Raw genomic sequence first — 20,268 nt, forward strand, 5'->3', positions numbered from 1 at the left:
AAAATGAATAGTATATTAAATACAATATAGCATTTAGTAATTATTTTAAGAAAGGAATTATTAGCATTAAAGTAGGTAAGTCTCCCTGGTATAAGTAAGTGTTTATTCTTTTTGTGCAGTTTTGTATTAATTTTTTTATGTGAGTTATGGTTATCGTACAACAAAGTAATTAATATTAAGTAGGTATAAAAGTAGTTTATATAGATAAACACAATTTTTCTGTTCTAATTTTTAGATCGAAATACTGGAAGCTGCAAAGAGAGAAAATGTAATTGCTTGTCTTGGTACTGGAACTGGAAAGACTTTTATAGCAGTTATGCTTATTCGTGAACATGCAGATGAAGTTCGTGTGCCTTTTGCTGAAGGCGGGAAAAGAATTTTTTTCCTTGTACCAACAGGTTAATTTTGCTTTATCTTTTTTTTTTTTTTTTTTTATTTTTTTTTTTTTTTTATTTTTTTATTTGAAACATTTTTCATTTATGCATGTGTATACTAATGTAGTAAAGAATTTTTTAAATTCTGTAACTGAAGTAAAATAATTCTGGAACATTACTGTTTCCGAAATGTTTAATAAATGGATTAAAAAAAATAAATTGTACATTATTGTGTGTTAAAAAGTTATTTGGAAATGAAAAACTTAATTTTTTTTTTTTTCAATCTTGAATAATTTTTCTGTCTAGTTTTTCAAATATTAAACTACAATATTCAAGAAATGGTTGGATGTGTATATAGAGGTGTATTAATCACTAGCTTTTGTGAAAGAATGCATGGGAATAAAAGATCTGGGCATTATTAACATGTTAGGTAGTCATCAGCCAGGGATTGAAAGAATATTTTTTGCTTTTGAAGCTGTGTGCATCATATTTAGAAATCAGTTGAGGGTTGAAAAGGCAGCAAAACTTTTCTTTTTTGTTTGTTTAAAGCACTTAACAGAAGTAGCGGTTATGCAGATATAATGTGAAAAAACTGTTTTGAGAAAGTTATGTAGATTGCAAATGTAACTGTCATTCGTATGGTTGCATTTATTGTTATTGTTTTTGTGTATATAAAAGACATAACTACAATAATATACTTATTTGTGTGTTAATGCACATGTGTATCTGAGTTTGTATTTAAATGATTAAAGTCACTTTGCAAGTTGCTTCCCAAAAAGCAGCCAGTATTTTTGTGTTTTATACTACTAAGTAATAAACTTATGGCAACTTATATTACAGTCAAAAGTCGTTAATCCGGACTTGTCGGGATTTCGGCGATTCCGGATTATTGATTTTTCCGAATTATAGATCATCAGTTTAAATCGCGTGAGATGGCATGCAGAAATTCTAAAATAAAAAATAGGAAACCGTAATTTATGAAATAAAGAACAATTATGATCTAAAGGGTATCAAAATTTACAAAAAAAAAAGCTTAATATTTATTTGTTTACTTTATTAAACATTTCTTTCAATGTAAGTTGTTTAAGTTGCTTCGTTTTATGTGATAATACTTTCTCTTTAATTATATAAACAGACATAATTTTTTGTTCAGTTACAAAGTTCCGCTGTTCAAGTCCCGTTAATTGCTGTGCCGAGAATAACGACTAACTTGTCAATCGAAATTTTTTCGTTTTCACTAACCTCTCTGTCACATTCTTCATGTCTTGCAGCAATTCCACTTTTTGTTTGATGGACATCGAAACATACTTTCGTTTTGTACGATCCTTTGGGAGCTCCAGATTCGAAAATTCTATTTGACATAATCGAAAGTTCAAGTTTACTTTTATAGTATTGCTCTTACAGTCTGCAAAAAATAATAAGCTGGATCCAATTCGGAAATTAAGGAACAACGCAATCATCAACATTAACTGAAATAGATAATTGGATAATTTTAGCTTATACCGTTCTTTATACATAAAACGCGCACGCGAAAACATATTCTGCGCTTGCGCACACGCAAATGCGCAGTCGTAAGAGATCTTACGTGCACGCGTAAATGCCTATGCGCATGTGTCAACGCGGCACATGCGCAGAAAGTTTTTAGCTTTGAGGTCCGGATTATAGATCATTCCGGATTATGGGTGTCCGAATTAATGACTTTTGACTGTATTTCTAATTATTATTTCATCTAGTTATGTATAAAGATTATGCTTCTTAATGTCATTTATTTAGAGGTTTCATTACTTCAAAAACCTTCAATGCATGGCAACTATTTGATAAGTTAATGTAGGAAAAAAATCTGATATGAATAATTACGACATGGCAACATTGCACTTCTTGCTCTTGTTAATAGGTAAGACAATAGTAGAAAGTGAGTTAGTATTGGAAATGTCACAAGTCTAATTCTTGCAGAACTCTTTTGTTGCCTAAATGCAAAGAAAGAATATTCTAATATAGACATTTCATACTTCAGTCCAGTAGGTACTGTGCAGTGTTGCTAATCTTCATATCTTCAGAAAGATCCTTATACGCACCATGCATTTTCAGCCGGACTTGTTTATGTTTCTTGAAAAGCTGTCTAGAATTAACTTAAGATACAGATTAAAATAAATGTTTCAAATGGGAAATTTACTTATCTGGACTTTATTGAAGTGCTTTATGCTCATACTGGCGATAACTATATGATTGCTTATAAAATGTGGTAATATGTAATAGTAGTTTGACCCACATTTTACTCTTATTTTATTCAATTATTCTTTAGATGGCTGGGATAACAATTTTTCATTGCATGCTTGAATGCATGTGCAAAATATTTGATACATATAATCTGATTTCAATTTTTCCAACTTTAGCTGCTTAAAGAACTGAAGAGACTCACTCTGAAAGCTTTAAAAAAAAAAAAAAAAAAAAAAAAAAATCCAGTTTTCTCATATGAGGAACTTTGTCTTTCTTTAGTATCTATAGAATGAAACCTCAGAGATGTTAATTACTAGTCTAACACAATGTATCAATAAGGGAAGTAATTGCAATATTCACCTGTAGTTTTATTGAAATGTTGACTAACTTGTACAGCTCAGTTTCTACCCCTAAAATTTATCATCTGAAATAGGAATTCTGAAACAGACTTAATGTTGGTAATATTCTCTGATATTTTTGGGATTATAATTTCTGAAATAGAGATGAATCTTAAATTGCTAGTAAGAAATCAAGGATGTATTTCTCTTTTAAGAAATGTATCTTGCAAAACAGTGGAAGAAATGGAAAAGAAAATAAATAAAAAATAAATAAATATAAAAAAAGAGACTGAGTAGACAATGTGCACCTATGGGACTGTTAAAGAGAGTAAATTTACTATTAATAATTTCATTTATATGAAAATAAATGTTTTATTGTGTCTGTAATAACATCCAGAGCAATTAAATAATCCCTGTCCCAAAAATCCAGTGAAAAGTGCAATAGAATTCTTATTCATTTATTGATGTGATATTTAACTGAGTTTATGCTGGCCCAGAAGGAAAATTATCTTTACAATCTGGATATTAGTTTTTTAAATTTTTATATTTAAGTAATGATTTTTGAGTAAGTTTTGAATAATTCAGTGCTCTAAAACAGTGCTCCGCAACCGGTGTGCCATGAGTAGGATATAGGTGTGCCGCAATCAAATACATGTATTTGACATTTTACAATTTTTTATCATGTATTTAATACACAATGACAATTTTTTTCCTTAATAATGTCTATTTTAAATGTTTTTATATATTTCACTGTTGTGTGGTTGTGTGTGTGATTGTGTGTCAGCATTTGAATTTTTTCGGCACTTCCTTGATAACTCGGAACTCAAAATTATATAACTTTTTTTAAGCGCAGGTATCACATTGATAATTATTATGATTGCATATAAATAAATATGTTATGGTTTTATAATTGTATATTTTTCAAATTAAAAACAAAAAAATTATTGTAAATTTTGTGTATAAATCAATACATATATACATTAGCTTTTCGTGTGCCACGAAATTGCAGAAAGATTTTTTGTGCGTCGCAGGTGAGAAAAGGTTGCGGAGCACTGCTCTAAAATATACCTCAGTTTATACCTTTTTCCCCCTTTTTTTCTTCTTTACCCAGGAGCTCTTCCGTTTTCTTATAATTGGTAGCTTTTAGCAAAAGAAAACTCCACTGGTTTCTGTTAAAAGCTATTGTCATGTCCTTTTAAATGATCTTGTATTTATTTGTTATGATGCAGAATGAGCTAACTATTCATATGTTTTGTTTCCATTTTAAGCACTTGTGTGTATCTTCTTTATAATTTTTACTTTAATCTCAGAAAAAATGATAATTTCTTTTTAAATTTTTGTTTTTGTTTCTTACATTGTGACATGAATAAACGAGGAAGAAGGTGAGATCCAGTATGAGAGATATTCCAAGAGGTTGAAGAAAGTGGCAAAACATTCAATTTTATTGTTCAATTTCTTTTTCTAATTCAGTTTTGTTTTCTATACTTTTTGAAATAGACATGAACTGAAATTCAGCTTCAGAATTCTGAATTAATTCACAGATATGAAAGTAGATCTCATAGAAAGTATATAAAAATGCTTATACAGCCAACTCCCAGTTATTTGATGTCTGATTAACCAAGTCGTGGATTGAAAAAAAAAAATGAAGATTAAGCTCATTTATTGTGGAAAAATGAAAAAAATTACTATTCTAAATTATCAGTGCAAAACAAATTGCCTATTGTAAACATAAAAGAGAAAAGAAAAGTACATGAATTAAAAGCAGTGAAAGCACATGATGTTTAAGAGTTGTTTTTATCCATCTGTGTTGTTTTATTAGAGTAGTTTATTTAAGAGTTGTTTTTACCTATCTGGAGATGATGTATTATCATAAAACAGAAATCACACTTACTGTTTCCAAGTATCAGGCTTTATTTCTTGATTCAGAGAAGATAAATGGGAGGAGTTTGTACAGATGGATTGAGTATGTTTTAGAAGAGGAATCACAACATTAGTTCCAGTGTCACCTTCTCATGCACAGGTTAATGATAACAGCTGACCACTTACATGTGGTCGCTTTAGATCAGTCCAGGTCTGATCGCCTGCATGCGATCAGTAAGCATCTTGTTGTAGGTCCTTTGTAAGTGTTCCATCAGGCAGCTTCTATTGGACTTCTAAGAACCAAGAAAAATGCGTTTACTTGAAGGTTTCCTACCATAAATGAAGGTTGCTCATTGCTTCATGATTCCCACATCCATAATAATATGTAATTTAATTTCTTCATAATTTTGAATACTGATTAAATTTATGTAGACACTGAAATTATTCTCTAGATTAAACTGCTTGAAAATATATGTAAGTTGATATATAATTATAATGCTGATTATTCTTTTCCTTTTTTTATTTTTAACTGTTCTCTGATTAATCATGCTTTTGAGTTAAGCATGGACATCATCCCAGGTATTACTGTTATTAATTGAGAGTTCATTATGTATTGAAAAAAAAAAAAAAAGTTATTGCAAGCATATAGATGGGGCTAGTTAAATTACATTGAAAAAGAAAATATATAAATTAGTTGTATAACAGTGCAACATGTGAATAAAATATACAGGGTGTAATGACTAATGGTCACAACTGTAAGGGCTAAGAGTTTCTGCAAAAAAAAAAAAAAAAAAAAAAAAAACTTTTCACCATACAACGGTTGGTTGGAAAGTAAAAGGCAAGCTGTGAGAGTGCTTATGTGTGGTAAAAATGGAGAACACAATAAAGAGGAATAGTTAAAGTACAAAGAATCTTTATTGTTGAAAACTTTACAAAAAATGCTCAAATGAGGAACCCCTGGCTGCAGTACAGGCATCACATTGGTGACAAAGTGAATCATGCACATGTTTGAAAATTCCTGGCATTTCATGGATGTCTGCAGCTGCAACACTAAGCTGAGCAACAAGATCTTCTGATGAATTGATAAGCATCTCATATCGACACTTTTTAGCTGTCTGCAGAAAAACAAAATTCAGGCAGGAGAGATCAGAGATTTGAGATGCCGAGAGATAGGCCTACCATGGTCTTTGCATTTGTTTCAGAAAGGCAATGTGCAAGTAATTTCACATAATTCTGAAGAAATGTGCTGCTCCATTATGCTGGAACCACATAATTGTTCAAACATATTCTGCCATATTTTTCTAGTAATTCAGGCTGAACCTGTTGAAGAAAGTAAGGTAGATTTATCATATAGGCAGTCTGATAATAAAAGAAAGTGTGATATCAAGTGATCCTTGATAATCCTTGCATATTGACAGAGAATTTTTGCTGCTGGCATCTCAAATATGTGGCATGCAGATATCTGTGGCCTATGGATGATTGTTGTTCATATTAAATGTGCCATTACATATGAACATAGCCTTATCCCTAAGCAGGATGGGTGCTACAGACTGTGCAGTATACTCTGTTGTGGGAACTAACATTGAAATGTTGCACATTATAGAAAATCCATTTCATTTAAGGCTGGGGCATACTGGAGATGATAAGAGTATAACCTTTCTTCATGCAACACATTCCATACCATCATATGGTTGAAATTTTAGGCATGAGCTGTTGCTTTTGTGTTTCTTTTTCAGGCTTGTTGTCCACTACTTCAAGAATTGTCTGTATTTGATTTTTCATTCTCGTGCTCCTTAGCTGATTTGTGTGATGTCTTTGGCTGCAGAATGAATTCATCTCCAAGATTTGCCTAGTCAAATATTGAAATGTTCTCTGATTGGTCATCCTGTTTGGAAAGTTTGGAAATTACTTCCCATAAAGTCTCACTACTTCTGCAGCTTTGCTGTTTGCAGCCCCATGTATAAAGTTCATATAAGTAAGGTGACCAGATTTTGAAGTTTTAAATTCAGGATGCTACTTGTATAATTTTTTCTTGCAAATAAATTATTTGATTATTTGGTGGAGGTGGTATATAGGCCAAATTAGTTCCATATTAGTTTTGCTAGAGGTGGTATATAGGCCAAATTAGTGGCCATATTAGTGTGGTGGGGGTGGAATATAGGCCAAATCATATACATATAAATTAAAATGAGTAATTTTTGTTTTATCTTTTAATAGTGATATATAATATTTTTTAATAATAAAGACTAAATCAAAGCGCAGTATTAATTTTTAAACAAAATAATAAATTTGTAATCGTTTTAAATTATTTTGATGAAGTAGCCTTATATTTCTCTGAAGTATGAATAGTTCTTAGGACATCTTTTTCTTTTTTGATCTTTTTATAAAAAACCGGGCAGTTTTCATCGAAATTTATTTTGGTAATTAGTATACCCTTCAAAATGTCCACTTCAAGCTGTGTCTTATCACTAGTCCAAAAACTGTTCATAACACTAAATACTAATTTAATATTAGCATTAGTGCCAGGAAGACAGAAGAGAAACTCAATTTAAAAATATTTTAAAACATTTTAATGGCAATTTTAAAGCTTAGAACAAGAATATGGTTCCTTTTTACATATGCAGTTATTTCCATTCACCTCTGAACTAGGCACATCTTATTTTTTTACCATTCCAATATTTTCTCCACAGAGAAATCTAAAGATATAAAATAATATATAAATAAATATATGTAAATAAATATAAATCTAATCTAAACTTTAATATTTTTATAAATGTCAGTGTGTTGGGTCAATGATATATGAAAATCTGTTTCTTTTCCAACTCTGATATTGTTTATTATTGATAAAGGAATAATGAATAAAGACATAATGAATTTATTATATCTATACTTTTATTGTGTAATTCTAAAAATAATTATAAAACTTGTATAAATCGGGTCTTTTTATAACAACTTTTGGCAGTTGGTAGTCTTTGAGCAGTCTTAATTGACAATCACTGTTATGTGCTAATTACTTAATCCTGATTTTATTTTCAGTTCCACTGGTCTTGCAACAAAGAGATACCATCAATGATCATACAGACCTCAAAGTTCAAGGCTATTATGGTGAAATGGACGTAGATTCATGGAGTAAAGAACAGTGGGAGGAACAGTTTAAAACCTATGAAGTATTAGTAATGACTGCAGAGATATTCCGGATAATTGTTGATCATGCTTTCATCTCACTTAGCAAAATAAAATTATTAGTCATTGATGAGTGTCATCGGGCTCAAAAAGATCATCCATATAGGCAAGCAATGAAATGCTTTTTGAATATAGAGCCTTCTGAATTGCCAAAAATTTTTGGCTTGAGTGCATCATTGTTAAATGGAAAATGTAAACCTTCACAACTGGAGAAAAATTTGCGTGAGCTTGAGAAAACTCTTAGGAGTACTATTATTACAGCAAGTGATGTAAGTGAAATACAGAAATATGGAACAGATCCAGAAGAAATAGCTATATTTTATCATGCATCTGGGTTTACAGATTCATATCTTAAAGAAGAAATTGTAAATTTATCGAATGAGTTAAAACTTAAAAAATCAGAGTTTTCTAGAGATGAAGCTTATTCTTTAGAAAGTGAATTACTATTTGAGAGACAATTCCGCTATTCTTCAGAAGGTGTTATATTTTTTGATAAACCATTGCGCTGTTTAAATGCTGTATGTGAAACTTTAGAAAACTTGGGTTTGTGGTGTGCATGTACTGCTGCTAAGATTTATTTGAAAGAAGTTACCATTCTTTGTGATCGTCCAATTATGGAAAAATATCTGAAAATTCTTGAAAAGATTCAAAAATTTTTTGAGGATTTTATAAAAAAGTGCGAAATTTTGTTGCAAAAAAATGAAAATAGTATGCCTCATAAATTAAAAAGATTACTCGAAATATTTTTTGCTGTAAAACAAAGTAAAAAATTTATTAATGAGCTGCCCGATACCTCTGATGTCACATTTGCAGAAGATCCTGAAGAATATTTTGTTAACAGTAAGCTAATGCAGAAATATTCAAATTGTTCAGACATAAATGTGTGTTCCATCGTTTTTGTAGAGCAAAGAATTACTGCCTATGTTTTATATCAGTGGATATTATATATGACAGAGAAATATCCTGCCCTTGCATTTTTAAAACCTAATTTTATTGTTGGTCATGGTAAGGCTAACTTTGCAGAAACTTCTATGACAGAGAAGAAACAAAAAGAAATTGTGTCTAGTTTTCGTAAAAACGAGTGTAATATTTTGATTGCAACTTGTGTTTTGGAAGAAGGAATGGATATACGACAGTGTAATTTAGTAATACGTTTTGATTTGCCCAAAGATTTTCGTTCATATGTTCAGTCTAAGGGAAGAGCCAGAGCTAGAAATTCTGTATATGTTCTTATGATACAGGAAGGTATTGTTTCTTCGAACTTTTTGATGGATATGTCTAACTTTAAAACTATTGAACAGGTGAGACTTATTTATATCTAAAAAAAAATTTCCTTTTTAAAAACTTCTTAAATTCTGCTTTCAGTTTTTAATTTTAAATGTGTAGTTCTTGTCATTAAACTGCTATATAGTTAAAGAATTTTTTAATAGAGCTGCTTAAATTACTGCTCACTTTATTATCTGATTTTTTTTTTAAATTTAAGAAAGAGTGATTGAATGAGTGATTCATATAATAGTGAAAATATTTCACTATTTTTCTATTAATTTCTACATTTGAATAGGCGTGCTGTATGAGTTTGACATTAAACTACATACAGGTAAGAACTTTTAATAGAGCTGCTCACTTTATTATCTGATATTGTTTCTTAAATTTAAAAAAGAGTAATTGAATGAATGATTCATATAATAGCAAAAACCTTTTAATATTATTGGGCTGTATGAGGTTTCCTTGGTTTTTCTTATGTGAATTATAAACTTTGTAATGCTTGTAAGATCTAGTCTTCTTGGCTAGCATACACTGTTGTAACTTATTGCTAAGATTAGAAGATGAATGCAGCAGACGAAGGGTGTAAAAGACCCTTTTATTGAACTCAGTTATTTACAGATAGCACAGACTTAGTGCTTAGAAATTTGCCATTTATTTGTGGTGATAAAACTAAAGATAATGGTAAACTAAACTAAATTTAAAGATGAGATAATAGTTCAAGATTACACAAATTCGTTAGTAGGTTGACTCAAGCCTATATTGGCATATTAAATATTGGTGGCAAGAATTGGAAGCTGAGATTCAAAATACAAACAACTGGTAGAAACAGCAACGTACACCCTCAATAGCAAAACATGCTCTGGCTAACCTTTTCATTATTTCAAATTAAGTACTCTCTTGTTTACCCTAACTCATTTACATCCTGTCAAGGGAATGTGAAAGAAACAAGAATGGCAGAAAAGGCTAACAAATTAAAAAACTTGAAGTAAAAATAATATACACCTCAACATCTTTCCTCGCCAGAATTTAGCTATTGTCAATAAAAGATCTTTAATTGCCTTAATAAAGACTATTAAATTCTAAACCTAACACTGAGTCAACCTTCACAAATTTTTAGTCTTACAATTTCTTAAACTAATTTTCACAGACGAAATATCATATCACTTCCATTACATACACAGTATTCCTTCTACCTTTTCATCTTTTCTCCGTCTAATAAAGGAAAAATATCATATATTTAACATATTCACTTAGCTTTTAAAGGTTTTACACAAATTAATTGTAACATGAAATGGGAAAAACATTCTTTCAAGCTTTTAAATCTCTCCCATGCTCTTCAGGGAGGTGTACTGTAATGAGGGCATGTGTTCATGTAAAAAGTGTACAACGCTACTGCCTAACCGAACATCCTACGTGTTAGCATTTTGGCAAACAAGGCCTCATATACCATACATTCAATTCTCAGCCCTGAGGTGCTAATTTAAGGGGAAAAAAAAAAAAAAAAAAAAAAAAAAAAACATTTAGTTATTGGCTGGAAAGCCTTACTTTAAATTCTCTGCATTCTCAAGCCAGTTTTTATTTAAATTGTACTATTAACTTGACTAAACTCTTTCATACATAGTTTAACACATATTTCACCACCAAAACTTATACGCTACTTGAATTTCCTTAAAACAATTTCAGTTGGAATAGGGATGTCATGTAGGATATTATTTCTGATTCTTAATTCACAACTGTTCCATTTCTTAAGTAAATGAATAATTTATAATGAAATAAATACTCTTCCAAATTTAGACTCTTATCTAATTTAATAAAGAGGGTAAAACTATATTTACAGATACCCTTTGGCGGTACATGGACACCGAGTTTGTGCAATTCTTTGACTTGTTATTTTGTCTTTGTTTGGTTATTTGGCTTCGATTTTTGCACCGCTACAGAAATATATATATATATATATATAAAAAAAAAAAAAAACAAGTCAAAGAATTGCACATACTCAGTATCCATGTACACATTGACCTATATTCACCTCAAAAAACATCAGAGAATTGCACAAACTAGGCATTATGCACTCCCTTTGTTCATGTACACATCAATTTATATTCACTTAAAAAGTCAAAGAAACGGCCAACAAAAAATACATAATCTCAATAGACTACATTTTAAATAAAACAATGAAATAACATAAAAGAAAGGAAATTCATCTTAGCACTACACAAAGGAAATATCCACTTAACCTTATTTGCAAATTTCCCTGTCTTCAATAAAACCAATTTCCTTTAACAGCATCCAAAAACTTCCTAAAATTATCTGAACTAGAATCTGTATACTGGCGTCACCACATAAATTCACAAAAATAAGAATCAAAAGTATCCTCCATAGTGCAAATATTCTCCAACGTTCGGCCATATCAGGGTTCGTATGGTCCTTAAGAGTCCGTAAAAGTCCTTAGATTTTTTGAAATCGTTTTTTGGTCCTTAAAAGTCCTTAATTTTGGCCAAAATCAGCAGAAGGTCCTTAATTTTAATCACCTGAAATTTGGTGTCTGTTTTTACGACTGTCATTTTGAGTGTGAATTAGCATTTTGAGGAATATTTTTGGCGATTCACTGCCGTATATATGATTATCTTTTGAATGTGTTCATGAGTTATAATTTGTTTCTATTTCTAATGTAATATAAATGATAGGATACTCAAATTTCTAAGCAAGAAGTGAAACATAAGCCTTTCGAAATTCATTTTTCTAGTAAAGAGCTCTTAAACAACTTTTCGCTTTTGGGGATGTCAATTAATTTATTAAACGGTTCTAAATTTGGCATCTTTTCAATATTTTGACGATTTTAAGATTAGTTTCTATAGAAACTTTTTAATTCCGAGATCTGAGAATTTTCCGACGATTTTTTTTAAAACATCGTAACATTAATAAATTTCATTAAAATAATGGTAATATATTGAAATTATATTTAAAAAATAACATTGAAATAAGACATTTTTATTTTTCGCTGTAATATTATAAAGTTTCATTTTGGCAACTTATCATACAATATTTTAAATCTGAAAAATAAACAAGGTATAATGCTATAAAGCACAATTTACGAAACAGCTCTTAGCAGAAGCAAAATTAGCTATGTAATTAATTAAAAAATGCCTTCATTTTAATTTTTTCATAGTAAGAGTTTTTCCATGTAATTGTCTCAGAATATTCAAAATTCTCAGAATGTGCATCAGTTTTCTCTATAAAATTTATTTTATACTTTTTCCCTCCTATTTTTTCCCAAAATATTTCTGGCTTTTTGCTGTTACAGAATTGGTAGGGATAATTTTTCTTTAGGATTTTAGACATTGCAGCTTGGAAAGTTTAGAAGGATTTGAAGGCAAGATTTATAGACCCCACGATTCTAGAAGATTCGAGAAATATATGACAAAATGAAAAATGTCTCCATGGTATCAACACTTAATGGATGTATTTTACAGAAGGTTTGCAATGAATTTCTTAATTTTTGGAGAACATCTGGAAGAACAATGAAAACATAATATTTAAATGTTTTACTTCTGATACTAGAATCTTATCATATTTATCTTCTCTTTATTTTCTGTACTTTTCACTAGACAGATGCATGGAAAATATCAAAAATGCTTCTGATTTTATCACATGGCAAGGCATTACAGAAAGGGATTTTTTTATTAATAAAGAAATTGAAAACTTACAATTTAAAAAATTCATCTAATATTTCTTAATGCATCATCCACATAGCTAGTGCTAGGCATTTTCCCACCTGATGCAATCTCTGTGGATCCTAAATTCTGTTGCCTAGTGCCTTATTAAATTCTGCTTCCAATGCCTTCTATAAATCCTAAACGTTTTGCCATTTCTAGATTTTGTTGTTCAGTGTGTTACTAAATTCTAGAAATTCTGCCACGTCAGCTCTAACTGGCCTTTACGTTATATATATTTCATATTGCTTCTGAATGTTCATAATACTAAAGAAATAAAATTAGCTGCTTTTTCTGTACATTCTAAATGCATTTAGTGTTCTTTAGAATAACAGAAATCCTTTATTAAATCCAAAAATTCTAAAAGGAAAAGGAAACGTGTTGAAGAAAGAAACTGAATACATAAAGGAAATTATTCTTCAAAGATATGTGCATTTTCAAAGATATGTGCAGTTATTATTATGTAAATTACCCAATTGTTTATGATTTCAACCTTTACGATAATTCCCCATTTGTATTTCCTCATATGATAGAGTTATTGAGCCAGATTAAATTTAAATTAAATTGTATAATCTTTGACCACTAATCCGCATTATTAGTTTGAATTTGACTGTTCTTGTTTAATTACGTCACCATGAGATGTAATCGATTTTGTTAGCATCAGAACATGCCTTTATGTTTTAAGCTCTTTTTAAATAAGAGGTTTATTTAAACCTTTTTCTAATATTATTGTAGTTAATTTCAGACATAGTGATAATATGCTTCACACCTGTCGGGAGTTTTGGACTAGACTAGAAGAGAAACATGCTAATGTGACAATCAATCAGTTTTGGACTATTTAACTTTTACCAGATCAACTAAACCCTCATAGGTACATTGTGGAGAGGTTGACAAGTTAGGAGATAAAGGCGCAGAAACTAGCGACAGCATTGATTTGCATATTGAGACAAATCTCAGATTGTTAGAAAAGATGCTTAAAGAGAAGGAAATCGATGTAAACTAGCCAAAGTGTTTGGGAAGGCTTCAAATTTAAATGACGGATAAATATTTTGTTGACTGTTGTTGTTACAAAACATAAATGTCTGTAGCTTTTAATGCGTAATTATCTTAATATCATTTAAGAAACTTTAAACTTATACTTTAATTACATATACTTTAAAATGTGAAGTGGTCACAAGATAAATTATAAAAATGTAAAAATTCAAGTAAAACATATTCTATGCATCTACTTAAAATAATACAAAACAACTTATCACCTCTGGTGCTTTAATGGTTTATTGGAACCTTAAAGTATATTAACTGAGTTACAACCCCTGGAACTGTACACGAAGCTACGACACTAACTGCATGAAACAGAACCTGAGTAACTTTCAACACTTGCCAACCTTGCCTACATCAGGCCTTTCAGGTTCGTTCTAATCAGCAGGTCTCTCTGACAAGCAGCAGCGGTGACAACATTTAGTCTTTTGGTTATGAATCATGCTGATTATGATCTTACTTCTCATTTTAACCTATGCAGTTTGACATAAAATCTACCTGCTATTTACTAAACCTCTAGACTGACCAAGTATGTGACAAAATGAGACGTAACAAAAATCAATATAAAGCTAACTTTTAGTAAAACGTAAATGTCACTTATCTTCTTTCAAATATGACCAACAATTATAAATGTAAAATATTTAATGCTACTTGTTAAATTGCATAAAGTTTATTTTATTCTCAAACTTATTAACAATTATGTTAATTAATTCATGTTTAGCAATAATGCGTACTACTTAGGGATCTATTTTATTTTTAGGATGGTATTGCAAAAGGGAAATTCAGGCATACATAATATCTTCAATTAAATTTATTCAGTTCCCATTTGCTCATAGGTCCTTAATTTTTTTCATTAACGGTCCTTAAAAGTACTTAATTTCTGTGTGCAGAAATATGTATGAACCCTGCATATGCATTTCCTTCCTACAAACAGGACACTTATAGTGGCAATTAAGTAAACCAGTCAATTAATGCTTTTTTCCCTTTCGTTCCAAATCATACAACTTCAAATTAATCTTGCAACATTCAGCCATTTTACGGTGTAAACCACAAAATAACAACCGTCTTCTTATCCAAAATCCGTCCCATCATTCAAATTCACCACAATCACACAACCAATTATGTCAATAGGGTTTCCATAGCATTAAAGTACTCAGGTTACCATAAATGAAACAACAAGTTGGCGATAATGAAACAATAACTTAGCAATAATCCAAGGAACACCCTTCAATCTACTCTAACCATAAAGGGTTCATCTAATTCCTAATCATTTTCCATCTTATAATCTTTAAATTAGTGTAACTATAATATAAATTTAACAAATCATGATTTGATAAAATTTTTAAGTTCACTGCAGCCAAAGAATGATTTTCATCCTTTTGTGTTTCTGACAAAAGAGAGAAAAAAATGTGAAAAATGTATTTATTGTTAAGCATATGTTCTTTTAGAGCACTAAGCAAACTTAAAAGTGAGAACCATCTAAAGAAAAATGCATCCGATAAGAATTTAAATAGTACAGTTTTTCATATTTTGAGTTATATTTATGTAGTTTCCTAACCGTATTTTAGGGCAAAATCTATTGCACATATTTTTCTTTTTATTGTATTGTTATGTGCATACAGGTTTTTTAATGGATTGAATGCACATGGAGCCAATGCTAGCTTGATAAAATTTATTTTCGTGAAATACTTTATAGTTCTGGAAAGTTTCACAGAAGTACTTGTACAGCTCTTCTGAACATGTCAGAGTACAATCAGAAGTTAACAACTTGTAACTACAGTCAAAAGTTTTTAATCCGGACTCGTCTAGACTTCGGTGATTCTGGATTATCGGTTTTTCCAGATTATAGATCATCAGTTTAAATCTGGTAAGATGTTATGCAGAAACTATAAAATTTAAAATATGAAACCCTAATTTATGAAATAAAGAGCAATTATGATCCAAAGGGTATCAAAATTTACAAAAAAAAAAAGGCGTAATATTTATTTGTTTACTTTATTAAACATTTCTTTCAACGCGCGCATGCGCAAAGCATACATTACGCATAGTCGAAATTAGAAATTTGCAACCATGAAATTTGAATTAGAAATAGCAAATAGAAAATTGCAGAAAACTATTTGATGTGTATTCGTGATATTTATAATGACGAGGTATTTGATTTAAATCATATGAAAGACGGAGTACATCCAGATGAAAGACTACATTTAGTAAGGAATTATAAGCCGAATAAAATAAAAACAACTTCCCTGAAGATAAGGATAGTGCTGACAGATCATTTTCCACATTGCATACCACAACATTTCCTCCCTCCCCCGCAGAGCAGCGTGAAATTGATAAACAGATTTCAGAATGGTTATTATCTGTATGGAACAAAATATGTATTATCTGTATGGAACAAAATTTTTCTGCAGTATAGCTAATGATGGAAATGTTGTACAGCTTTAACTATGGTGAGCAACTCTTTCTGGTGGCACAGTAATTTCTTTCTGGTTTAAATAGACACTTGCTTCAGTATGCTACAACACACTCTTAACCATTTATTTCTTTGGACAAACAGCACCAGCACCTTCATTTGCTCATGTCTGTATCAAAAAGAGATGGTTTGCCAAGATAAGGATATGCCAGGGTTGTTGCAGATATTAAAGCCTGCTTCAGTTGGTCAAATGAATCCTTATTCTTTGGTCCACAAGAACTTTTGCTAGCTCTTTGTCAGTGTGTGAAAGAGTCTTGTGATAGAAGAAAGTCCTTCACAAATCTCCTATAGTAGGTACAAAGCCTTAGGAAATTTTTTAGCTGATACAGTCAAAAGTCGTTAATTCGGACACCCATAATTCGGAATGATCTATAATCCGGACCTCAAAACTAAAAACTTTCTGCGCATGCGCCGCGTTGACACATGCGCATAGGCGTTTACGCGTGCGCGTAAGACCTTTTACGACTGCACATATGAGTGTGCGCAAGTGCAGAATACGTTTTCGCGTGCGCGTTTTATGTATAATGGACGTATAAGCTAAAATTATCTAATTATCTATTTCAGTTAATGTTGATGATTGCGTTGTTCCTTAATTTTCGAATTGGATCCGGCTTATTATTTTTTGCAGACTGTAAGAGCAATTTTATAAAAGTAAGCTTAAACTTTCGATTATATCAAATAGAATTTCCGATATATATTTGTTAATATGTAAAGGATCTAAAGCGAAAGTATGTTTTGAAATTCGAAATCTGTTTATCAATTTCACGCTGCTCGGCGGGGGGAACGCGCCGGCGGGCACGTAATGAATTGGAAGTTGATCTGTCAACACTATCCTTGTCTTCAGCGCAGAAGTTTTTATTTTATTTGGCTTATAATTGAAGATCAGATGTTTTTATTTTATTTGGCTTATAATTCCTTACCAAATGTAGTATTTCATCTCGATATGCTCCGTCTTTGATATGATTTAAAACAAGTTCCTCGTCATTATAATTCGCTTCCGATAGCGAAGAAAAGTGACAGAGGTTATTGAAAACGAAAAAATTTCGATTGACAAATTAGTCGGTGTTCTTGACACAGCAATTATAGGACTTGAACAGCGGAACTTTGTAACTGAACAAGAAATTATGTCTGTTTAATAGAATTAAAGAGAAAGTATTATCACATGAAACGAAGCAAAACTTAAACAACTTACATTGAAAGAAATGTTTATTTAAGTAAACAAATAAATATTAAGCTTTTTCTTTTTGCAAATTTTGATACCCTTTAGATCATAACTGTTCTTTATTTCATAAATTACGGTTTCATATTTTTAATTTTAGAATTTCTGCATGCCATCTTACGAGATTTAAACTGATGATCTATAATCCGGAAAAATCGATAATCCGGAATCGCCGAAGTCCCGACGAGTCCGGATTAACGACTTTTGACTGTATACGTTTTCGAGGTGTCTCAGATCTTTAACTTCTGACACTGTTTCTGGTTTTATACACAGATCTTTGGCTGAGATGACATGTCTGACATAAGTCACTTCCTGTTTGAACAATTTTCATTTCGTGGATCTTAACTGTAGATTTGCTTCCTTCAGTTTCTTTTTATATTTTTCTAAATGTTCTTCAAAACGTTGTTGTTATTACTGATCCTAATTGGTTAGCCATTAGGCTAGACTAGATCCATGAATCCAAGAGACACTAGTACTTCTAATACAGAGGTAGGTCTTTTCAATAGGTTCTCTTTTATAAGTCCCAAATAGGTGAGAAGATGTGCAGAAGTGAAATGATCAGCATTATGTTTTCTACTGATAGAATAGATCTTGTTTCCTGGTCAAATTTAAGGCATTTCAGGTGTCTACTTAGAAACCTTGTCAGAATAGTCTGCTGAGCACGAGTACTCTGAAAAGCAATAGCACTTTCGACTGCCTGCCACAGTGCCAATCATGAGCCGCAGGAGCATGCCAGGAAGAGGCAACAGTAGATATAACTCTCGAGCAGTTTTCCAAAAAGGTCAGGGTGCCAATGATCAGAGTCATTAAAGTACCTTCCTTAGCCGGGGCATCAGCCATTTCGTTACCACTGATGCCAGTATGTGAAGGGATCCATTTCAGATGTATTTTGTGATGGGAAGATTGTTTTTGCAGTAAAGTCAAAATAGAGAATGGAAGTCTTACAGAGCCAGATTTAGACTTGATTAGGCCCAAAGCTGTTTGAGATATGGGGCCCTTTATAAGTCTGCTATAATATATTTTAATACTATTTATACTATATTTTAATTTTTGGGGGCTCCCAAGAAAGTGGAGGCTTATGCTATAGCTTGTGTGGCTTACACAAATCTCACCCTGAATTCGTATCACCAATACGAGGTCAATTTTACAGAACATTTCCCAAATATAATGATGTCATCCAGATATATTAGACAAGCTGTATAGGAAAGACCTCTCATGCAGCACTCTTCTCTTCATTTCTTAATTGTAAATTCTGCAATAACTCCGCTGTTAGGCTATCTGGCGACACAGAGACTGGAGTACTATGGACTTGTTTAACACGGGTCACTGGAGCACATACCACAACATTTTGCCCTTTTAAAATGACTTTTACCTTTTCACTTACTGTCACCCTGATGATTGTCATCATTAAGTTAATGAGTGCCAAGGCTACTGGTACTCCTTTGTTACAGTTCGTAGGATACTCCATTATTCCTTGCTCGAAATTTCTGTTTTTAGCTGTGAATCCAGATAGTAAAAATTCTGTTCTTGCTGGTATTGTGATATCGTCTTGAGCTATTATTTGGTGGGTGTATTTAAATCTTTAAATTCCAAACAAGGTTATATCTTCAGAGGAAAGTCTGATCTGAAGACTGATCGAGGGTGTGTAATATCTGCCACATAAGTTGTATGATTGTAGGCGACACTTCCAAATGGGATGTTAACCTTCCATCGATGACCATTCTATGACCAAAGACAGTTTAGAGTGTAATGCAGGGTGGCGTTTAGGTGAGGTTACTTTCCATTTGTTATGTCAGATCTTTTCTGGTGATGGTAACATTGGCTTCTGTATTGATGGTCATACTGCAAAGAACTCTGTATGTCCCATGATAAAAAATTGATTGCTGCCACTGCTCATTGCAGATATCTGAAGAGCTTTAAAATCGGACATCTTAATATCACACAGTCTTTGCTCCATGAGGTGGTCACTAATTTGTTTCCTACCTCCTTGCTGAAAAAGCTTCTGTACCTTGGGGTGTTCTGCAGTTCTTTCGTATCTGGCCTTCATCGCTGCAGTTCCACCACTTCAGGGTCAGTTTGTTGTCACTCCCATGCATGCTCAAGGCATTAACTTGCCTGGTTCTCTATTTAGATGAGCAGTCAGTTGAGCTACTAGATCCTCCAGTTTATCCTACTGATTCTGTTTTATATAAACTTTAAAAAGAATTAAATTCCCAAATGGCATTTGAATTCCAAGCAAAGTTGCAGTTTGTTAACAGTTTGAAAAGGTGTTTGTTATTTTTAGTTACTGACAGAATCCAGCTCTACAAAGAAGATCAGGAAAAGCATTCAGTTATGCATAATATGTTTCATGTAGCTTCAATATTATGAAAGTTTATTCAGTATAAGAAAGTTAACCATTTTAAATGTTGTTTGTACTTCCTAATAACATCTTATAATAAGTGCCATTCTACAGTTACATAGTGATAAATATAATAAATTTCTAATGCAAGTGAAATATGAGTAAAATTTGATAAATTTCTACAGTGTGATAAATATATCTGGTTGTAACAAAAGCTTTGCACCAAAAAAAAACATTCTTAATAAA

At 31.4% G+C, this 20,268-nt stretch overlaps 1 protein-coding gene across 1 annotated transcript in view; it reads left to right on the plus strand.

The window, feature by feature from the left end:
• LOC118198512 (endoribonuclease Dicer-like) overlaps positions 1-20,268 on the plus strand; it is a 141,051-nt gene that overhangs the window by 11,819 nt on the left and 108,964 nt on the right. The window contains exons 3-4 of the mRNA XM_035370203.2: positions 236-398; positions 7,826-9,273. Of these exons, the coding sequence (XP_035226094.2) occupies positions 236-398; positions 7,826-9,273 (1,611 nt within the window). The remainder of the gene's footprint in view (positions 1-235; positions 399-7,825; positions 9,274-20,268) is intronic.

The sequence above is a fragment of the Stegodyphus dumicola genome, chromosome 2, assembly GCF_044657685.1.
Source record: "Stegodyphus dumicola isolate Sdum_Otavi_A_Nest chromosome 2, ASM4465768v1".
Taxonomy (NCBI): Eukaryota; Metazoa; Arthropoda; class Arachnida; order Araneae; family Eresidae; genus Stegodyphus; species Stegodyphus dumicola.